The sequence below is a fragment of the Ranitomeya variabilis genome, chromosome 4 (genome assembly GCF_051348905.1).
Source record: "Ranitomeya variabilis isolate aRanVar5 chromosome 4, aRanVar5.hap1, whole genome shotgun sequence".
In the NCBI taxonomy this organism is placed as follows: Eukaryota; Metazoa; Chordata; class Amphibia; order Anura; family Dendrobatidae; genus Ranitomeya; species Ranitomeya variabilis.
Genome location: NC_135235.1, coordinates 329,323,753 through 329,333,503, shown reverse-complemented (window position 1 = coordinate 329,333,503; position 9,751 = coordinate 329,323,753). Strand labels below are relative to the sequence as shown.

Genomic DNA, 9,751 nt, shown 5'->3' with positions numbered 1-9,751 from the left:
TAGCACAGCCCGCGTAACACAGACAGCCACGTAGTATATAGCAGCCACGTAGTATATAGCACAGCCACGTAATATATAGCACAGCCCATGCAGTATATAACACAGGCCACGTAGTATATAACACAGCCCACGCAGTATATAACACAGCCCATGCAGTATATAACACAGCCCACATAGTATATAGCAGTGTGGGCACCATGTCCCTGTTAAAAAAACATTTAAAATAAAAAATAGTTACAGACTCACCCTCAGGCGTCCACCGAAGTTGTCCCGATGCGCGCGATCCTGCCTCCAGCTTCCGTTCCCAGTGATGCATTGCAAAATTACCCAGATGACTTAGCAGTCTCGCGAGACCGCTAAGTCATCTGGGTAATTTCGCAATGCATCACTGGGAATAGAAGCCGCGCCAATTCGTAGCCGGACAGCTCCTGTCGCTGATTGGTCACAGCCGGCCGGGCGCAAACAATCAGCGAAGCATGATTTAAATCCTGCGCCAATGTCACTGATTGGTCGCGGCTGGCCGGGCGCAACCAATCAGTGAAGTGTGATTTAAATCCCATGCCAATGTCGCTGATTGGTCACGGCCGGCAGGGCACGGCCAATCAGCGAAGCGGTGGGACCAGAGCATCGCGAGGAGCAGGAAAAGCTGCGGAGGCGACGGAAGGTGAGAATATAATGATTTTTTTTTATTTTTTATTATTTTTAACATATCTTTTTACTATTGATGCTGCATAGGCAGCATCAATAGTAAAAAGTTGGACCGGGATGGGGCGACACACTGGCACTGACTGGAGGGGAGTAGGCAGGGGGCACTGACTGGAGGAAAGTAGGGAGGGGCCAATTCACGGCCAAACTAAGCCTGTGGCTGACTGGTCGTGGCCTGCCGGCCGCAACCAATCAGCGTTGCGGGATTTCCGTTACAGACAGACAGACAGACAGACAGACGGAAGTATCCTTTAGACGATTATGCAGATAGCTTATTCATTGCGCCAATATCATCTACTCTATTTTCTGCCATGTCATGAAACTTTCACGTATGCTGCATGCTCCTCAAGATTATTCTGCAGCTGCTATTGAAGAGATCTTTAATGGGGCAGAATGAATACACAATATCATACAGAAGGTAAAAGCATCATTTTTCCAAGAAGGCATTAACATTAGCGGTTTCATAAATTGATCAGTTTTATGGCTACTACATGGAGCATGAAATGGCAGCAAAAGGAGATCAATGGTCAAGTCCTCTAATGGTGCTACACTTTCAGCAACAACATGGTCAATGTCTTTCACTCTGATCCTCTAGAGAGAAATCATTTTGTATTGTATCTATTAGTATTCTGGGAGAGAAACCAAAGAAGTGGACCCTCTGGGTCGCGGCAACAGAGCCTCTGAGGACGAGTGGACCAGATAGAGCCACCCCATATACAGGGAGTGTTTGGAACAGGCCCAAGGAGGATGAAGCTGCAACTGCCAGAGCCAAAGGGGCGACCAAGGACTGGACTAAGGAAGAGTTGAAGATGAGATAAAGTCAGGACCTCAGAGGAGACAGAAACAGCAGAGACACAGGAGTGGCTAGGATGGCTGAGACACTGGAGTGGCAGGGGCGGCAGAGACACAGGACTGGCTGGAACGGCAGAGACACAGGACTGGCAGGGTCAGCAGAGACACAGGACCGGCAGGGATGGCAGAGACACAGGACCGGCAGGGACAGCAGAGACACAGGACCGGCAGGGACAGCAGAGACACAGGACTGGCAGGAGCGGCAGAGACACAGGACTGGCAGGGTCGGCAGAGACACAGGGAAGGCAGAGACACAGGACCGGCATGGACGGCAGAGACACAGGACTGGCTGGGATGACCTGAAACCAAAGCAGAGTCACAGCAGAGAGAACAGAGACAGGAAGCCAATGAACCTAAAGAAGCACCAGCAAAAACTAACGACGACCATAGACACTAAGGCGTCTTACCTTGGAAGACGCAGGGAAAAAATACCCAACGGGCGCCGCCATATTGGGGGCAGAGCCACCGGGTCATGACCTCCCAGAAGCCCCAGTGGTGAGAGGAGCACGTCTGCGCATGCGCGGACTGCCAAGGGGAAGAGCACCAGAGAATCCAGATGGAGAGGAGCGAGGAGGAGCGTCGGGAGCGCGCCAGCCGGAAAGGTAAGTATTAGGCGGCGTATTAGTAACAGTATACAAGTAGAGTGCTGAAATGAATAAAACAAAAGTAAAGATTCTCCTTAGTGAGATTCAGCAATGATGCCAGTGGAAAGTATGCAGAATACCTCTTCTCCAGAAAATTGTTTTGGTAGACATCTCCAGTCATGTCTAGAAGTTCTACAATAGGTTGTACATTGGCTTACAGGGCAGCTATCTATAGGTAGACTTGTAGAAATCCTGTAGAGAATGCAGGGGTTAATCTGCTGATTAGTTCCATTAGATAAAGGATGGAGAATAGCAATCTACTGTCCTTCTGCCAACTGGGCTCAGCAAGGAGGCTTCTGCTGCAGGCAGGCCATAAACAGGACACTGAAGAGGAGGAGCGACATGGCTCCGCTCATGGAACACACAGATAAGGTTTTTTAATGTATTGATCAGTTTTAATTGTAAAATTAGATAAAGTAGGATTAAAAAAGGAGATTGAAGAGGCTGTCCACTACATTTTGTGTATCTTTAATTAGTCGCGTGGGGTCAAAGCGAGTTTGTTTTTGTCATATTTCTGCTACTATGGAAGGTAGTTAATCATCAATTTAGGAAGCTTCCCAGCTCTGTGAGATGTATAAAAAATGTTATTCTTGTGCCAAATAATGACTTCTTTTTTCAAGTAAGTAGATATTTACATTTTGTTGATTACTAAAAATTTTATATTATCAGCAATTTCATGATATTGGTAAAATTTCTTCAATATGACTTGTTGTTTGTTTGTTAAAAAAATGGAAATTTGGAAAACAATTTTGAAAATTTAGCAATTTTCAAATTTTAATTGTTACGTCCTTAAGTCAGAGAGTTATGTCACACAAAATAGTTAATAAATAACATTTCCCACATGTCTACTTTACATCAGCACAATTTTGGGAATATAATTTTTTTTGTTAGGAAGTTAGACAGGATAAAAGTTGACCAGCAATTTCTCAGTTTTCCAACAAAATTTACAAAACCATTTTTTAGGGACCACACCACATTTGAAGTGACTTTGAGGGGCCTATATGCCAAAAAATATCCCAAAAGTGACACCATTCTAAAAACTGCACACCTCAAAGTGTTCAAGAAGTTTCATAACCCTTCAGGTGCTTCACAAGAATTAATGAAATGTGGAAGGGAAAAATAAACATTTAAATTTGTTCACAAAAATTTTAATTTAGACCCTATTTTTTTATTTTTGCAAGGGAACAGGAAAAAATGGACTCCAATATGTGTTGTTCAATTTTTTCCTGAGCATTCCGATACCCCACGTGTGGGAGAAAACCACTGTTTGGGTGCACGGCAGAGCTCGGAAGGGAAGGAGCTCCACTTGATTTTTTTAATGTAAAATTTGCTGGAACAATAAGCAGATGTCATGTCGCGTTTAGAAAGCCCCTGATGAGCCTAAACAGTGGAAGCCCACCACAAGTGACACCATTTTGCAAAAATAGACTCCTCAGGGAACTTGTGGTGGGCACCTTGAACCCCCAAGTGCTTCACAGAAGTTTATAAAGTAGAGCTATGAAAATAAAAAATCTAATTTTACCCACAAAAATATATTTTAGCCCAAAATTCTTTTCACATGGGTAACAGGAGAAAATTAACTTAACCCCAAAATTTCTTGTGCAATTTCTCCTGAGTACGCTGATACCCCATATGTGGAGGAAAACTACTGTTTGGGTGCATGGCAGAGCTCAGAAAGGACGGAATGACGTTTTGGAATGCAGACTTTGATGGAATGGTCTGAGAGTGTCATGTTGTGCTTGAAGAGCCCCTGATGTACCTAAACAATGAAAACTGCCAACAAGTGACACCATTTTGGAATAAAAATCCCTCAGGGAACTTATATAGATGTGTGGTGAGTTCAAGGTGCTTCATAAAAGTTTATAACATTGAGCCGTGAAAGTAAAAAAATCTAAATTTTCCCACAAAAATTATTTTTAGCCTCAAATGTTGCATTTTCATAAGAGTAACATGAGAAATTGCACCATATAGTTAGTTGTGCAATTTCTCCTGAGTACACTGATACAACATATGTGGGGGAAAACCACTGTTTGGTCACACATCAGGGCTTGGAAGGAGTGGAGTGCCATCTTTTGAATGCCATATCGCATTTGGAGAGCCCCTGATGTGCCTAAACAGTGGAAACTCCTCACAATTGACACCTTATTGGAAACTAGACCCCTCAGGGAACTTATCTAGATGTGTGGTGACCAGTTTGAACCCCCAAGTGCATCACAGAAGTTTATAACATTGAGCAGTGAAAATAAAATAAAAATCAAATTTTTCACACAAAAATGTTCTTTTAGTTCTAATTTTTTTATTCTCACAACAGGAGAAAATTGACCCCAAAATTTGTTGAGCAATTTCTCCAGAGTACGCAGAAACCTCATATGTTTGGGAAAACTACTGTTTGGGTGCATGGCAGGGTTCAGAAATGGAGTGACATTTTTGAACACAGACTTTGCTGGAATGGTCTGCTGTTGTCTTGCGCGTTTGGAGAGCCGCTGATGTGCCTAAGAAGTGGAAACCCACACAAGTGACCCCATTTTGGAAACTATACCCCTCAAGGAATGTATTTAGATGTGTGGTGAGCACCTTGAACCCCCAGGTGCTTCACAGAAGTTTATAACGTTGAGCCGTGAAAATAGTAAACTCACATTTTCCCCACAAAAATATTATTTTGGCTCCAAATTTTGCATTTTCATAAGGGTAACAGAAGAAATTGCACCATTCAATTTGTAGTGAAATTTCTCTTGAGTACGCCAATACCCCATATGAGAGAGAAAACTTTTGTTTGGGTGCACGGCAGGGCTCAGAAGGGAAGGAGTGTTATTGACTTTTTGAATGTAAAATTTCCTGTAATCATTAGCAAATGCATGCCCATTTGGAGAGCCCCTGATGTGTCTAAACAATGGAAACCCCCACAAGTAACCCCATTTTTGAAACTAGACCCCTCGAGGAATGTATTTAGATGTGTGGTGAGCATCTTGAAAATCCAGGTGCTTCACAGAAGTTTATAACATTGAGGCTCGAAAATAATAAAATCACATTTTTCTATCCAATTTGTTGTGCAATTTCTCCATGGGAGTGGAATGCGGTGAATATTCCTTTTAGAAGCAGCACATGTGACCAGGGGGAGCAGCAGGAAGGCTCCGGCTGACGCTGTGTTTGCTATTAAAGAGCAATGAATACTCACTGCTCTCCGCGCACACAGTCCCGGCATGCAGAGCACTGAGTATTCCTGCAGATGCCTTTTGACTTGCAAGCAGCACATGATGTCCCTGCCATGTGCTGCTTACAAGCAGAAAGCAGTTGCTGGCATCAGTAACAAGACAATGCGAGGGAGCGCTGGGAAGGTAAGTGTAATGGTTTGGTTTTTTTTTAATGTTTTCTGATGGGGCCATGCATACCAGTATGGGATAGGGATAAGGGGGTCATGCATTCCAGGGTAGGGATGAGGGGGCCATATATACCAGGATAAGGGATATTAAGTAAAGAATTGACCACATTTTTTGCTTCAATTTTCTCCCTAATTTCCTCCTCTAAAACCTAGGTGCGTCTTAAAGTCCGAAAAATACAGTATACAGCTATTCTATCTATTCTATTCTAACCTGTCACTTTGTGATTTTACAGTACGCGGCACACGAATTGCCGGCTTTTCAAACACATCGGTGTGTAAATATTGGACAGCACTCGAAAGGTCCGAGTGCTTTGCAATTTTTTCTTCGCGCGCATAGGCTTGCATTGGCGAGTCTCGGTGACAATCGCAGCATGCAGGAGAGGAACCATCCAAGGAAAAGTATAATAGAAACCCATCACCACTTCTGTATTTATCACCCACTCCTGGTTTTGGCTTATAAATACTGAGGTAAAAAACCCTCACCAAATACTGAACGTGTGAATACGGCCTTAGATAGATACTGGCGGATCATGCAGCTTATTTGTAATGCCCTATTCATTACAATATTGACAGGAACATACATGACAAGCACTTTTTACCCATTATTTCCCCCTATTTCCATATAGACTGTGACCAGGACCCTCGCTCCTCCTGTAACTGGTGAACTATGGGTTACGTTGTGTTGTGTGTACATGTCCCGCTTTATCGTAAAGTGCTGCGGAATATGTTGTCACTATATAAATAAAATTATTATCATTATTACATGTGACACCAGTAATCTGGAAACTGCTCACGGCACTACCTCATATCCTGTCACTTGCTCGCTGACCGCTGGCTGCTCCAGAAGAGAAATCCAGAGATTTGGAAACACAGTGAGAGAGTAAGACAGACCCTGGCACAAAGGAACTTTCAGCGGCTGACATGGGTTCTCTATCGAAAAAAAGGAAAAGTAGTTATGTGAAAAATGGCTTAGAACAGTCATATATGACACATATGACAGACAGATGAAACTAATGACTTTGCAACACTTACTCAGAAAATGAAGTCAACTGTGTAAATCTTGATTTAAAGAGAATCTGTCAGCAAGTTTTCACTATGTAATTTGAGAGCAGCATAATGTAGGCATAAAGAGACCCTGATTCCAGTGACGTGTCACTTACTGGGCTGATTGCTGCAGTTTTTATAAAATCATAGTGTTATCAGCAGGATACTATGTAGTCCTCCATATTCTTGAGCTCTGTATAACCCCTCCCCCACCACTGACTGGCAGCTTTCTGGCTATGCACAGATTACCCAGAAAGCTACTAATCAGTGGTGTGGGCGGGGTTATACAGAGCTCAGCATTCAGAGAACTGCTAGATCTGCAGAAGAGAAAACAATGATTTTATCAAAACTGCAACAAGCAGCCCAGTAAGTAACACATAGCTGTAATTGGGATCTCTGCCCCTACATAATGCTGCGCTCAGATGGGGCAGCAAAACTTGGTGATAAATTCCCTTTATTTCCATTGAGTGTACACAGCTTCAATTAAGGTGTATCAGATGTATATCCATGACTATACAATCAGACTCCAATTCATTAACATTGGTGCTTTGTCAGAGTTGGCCAGGACTGGAATAAAAACGTCAAGTCTCAAAATTTTGAGTTACACAAAAATTTTGTTAAACTTCATGGAGTTTTGCACCAGGATTCTGGCGAAATCTCCTGAATTGGGCTCCTATGCCCATGACTGCAGTCATTGTAGAATCTACTAAGTTTTGGGGGTGCCAGTTAATACTAGTTAACAAGTGTTTCTAATTAACAAGAACTACTGGATCTTTAAAACGAGGTTTATTACAAACAAGGTATTTACAATGACATACATAAGAGAAGTCTAACTAAGGGACAAGAATAAATTAAAGGGAATGGGTAGTAGGAGAGGGTAGAGGAAACTGGGATGTGGGGAAGGAGAAGATACATAACTGATCCTTACATACAGTATATATTAAACCAATACACATCCACACCCACATACAAGCCATGACTCCACCCTTGCTTCCGGTATCTTCTGTGGCAAATGTCCAATCGTCTTCTGGCAATGTGAACACTGTCATTGGCTGCAGTAATCATCACCTTCCTGCAGATGACATCTTGTACTTGGGAAGAAAGTTCTTGTGTAGGACTGGTTCAACTCAATTTGGGCTGGCTCCAACATTTCCATTCAAAGAACAATGGTTTATCACCCAAACACCGCAGGCATTGTGTATCAATATACATATCCATAGGCCGAAGACAGGATGTCTATCTCAGGACCACTGGCTTATAATGGAAACCCACAGGAGTTGTGTACATATGTAGATAATGATAGGTCACAAACAGGATAGAGGCTATTCATTCAAGATTTTCACAGTGTTCACTATATCCTCCATTAGGTTGGAGGGCCAATATTCATTTAGTATGTAGATGTACCTCTGCCTTATCACTAAAACAAAGAACATCACACAAAAGAACACAGGCCTGACCGCCTAATAGGTTTAGAGTCTTGTATCTGGTTTATCTCATCAACAGAGTCATGGAAATATTCAGCACTCATAAATTCAATATATCTCAGTGATTTCTATGATACGTGCATTGTCCATGTTGTCTCCAACATACGCCCCTTTGTGTCTGAATGACACATAACTTGTAAGAGTCTACCATTCCATAATCCTCTTCACCACTGTAGTTGATTCTTCTTAGGGCAAGGAGTCTTGACACATTCACTTCACCATCTACCAACATTCACACCAAAAAATTAACTTTGCTGTAGCTTGATTTCTATTCCCACTAGGATTTTCCTATTTTGTTTTATTCTGGAATCATGCAGTCTTTCCTACTGTGCCCTCTTCTGTCACAGTTCTCAAATACTACGATTTCATCTAACTCAATGGGACTTTGTACATTTGTGTCACATGATGCAATTTTAACAGCAGTTTGTTCTTTCACATTTAAGATCTGAATCGTCTTATATAAGTAACAGGTCACATAGCACATGTATATTTTGTAGCAGGGACAAATTAGAGAAATAATGAGTAGTACAAAAATCAGATGGATTAAATAATTCAGAATGCTGTTTGCTGCATTTGAAGGACAAAATATTAGCTCCCACCAATAACCCTAAGCATTGTTTTGCAATAGATGGGTAACCTCATTTAATTCATTTTGGTCATGATGTTTGCTAGTCATATTTTGAGACAATCCCCTTGTGCTTTGAATATATCTAATAAATTCAGAACATGAATAGTTTACAAACAATATATCACATGCGACTCATGCTGCCAATGTAGACTCTGCTGCTGCACACGGTATCAATAGATAAGGGGTATCCAATGCCCGGTTAAAACATGGCCTTCCACGTGTTTTTAGATACAGGTTAATCCATGTCAAGAAGATGTTCTCATATACTGTTCCCTGTTCATCTGCCAACTCTTGTTAACCTACAGATGTGTAGATTTTGTTTGTCTGTAACCATGGAAACACATACTGATAAGGAATCTAGATTGTGAGCCCCAATGAGGACAATGACGATGATGTCTGTAAAGCGCTGTGGAATATGATGGTGCTAAATAAATGAGCAAAATACATAAATAGACTGTCACCATGTTGTTGGATTAGATTGCCATGACTAACGTTACTGTCATGATCCAGGTCGCGCTTTGTTTTCGGCTTTCCGACCTGGTCAGGTGGAGGTTAATCTTCTCTGCTTGACTTCTGACCTGCTCTTCCGTCTTCCGTTCCTGTTTTGTATTGATCTGTCTGGCTCTGACCTTTGGTGTGTTTCTGACTGTGCTTTCGTCTTGTCCTCTTGTTACCACACTCCCAACTGGCTTTTTGACCCCTGGCTTGCTTCAGACCTTGCTCCTGCCTGCTCCTCTGACACCACGTTCCTGGCTGTTGCTGACTTAGCTTGTACGACCTCTCTCTACTGCCCCCTAGCGGTGTTTGTTCAGCTCTACGGGTATTCTCTTGAGGTGAGCTCCTGTTACTTCCCTTCCTCGCCCTCTGGTGGGTTGTCCCTGTACTGCACGACAGTTACATGGTTTTTCCCTGATCAGCCATGTTGGCACTAGTCTGTATTCTTTCTAAATTCATTTTTACTAACTTTATTATGCCAACATGTTGTGGGTATTGTTTTGGAAACACACACAGTGAA

The 9,751-nt window shown here is 42.4% G+C and overlaps 1 protein-coding gene across 3 annotated transcripts in view; it reads right to left on the bottom strand.

The window, feature by feature from the left end:
* MFRP (membrane frizzled-related protein) overlaps positions 1 to 9,751 on the bottom strand; it is a 134,267-nt gene that overhangs the window by 5,467 nt on the left and 119,049 nt on the right. For all 3 annotated transcript variants that reach the window (XM_077250505.1, XM_077250504.1, XM_077250506.1), the window contains one exon: positions 6,383 to 6,510. In XM_077250505.1, coding sequence (XP_077106620.1) covers positions 6,383 to 6,510 — 128 coding nt within the window. The remainder of the gene's footprint in view (positions 1 to 6,382; positions 6,511 to 9,751) is intronic.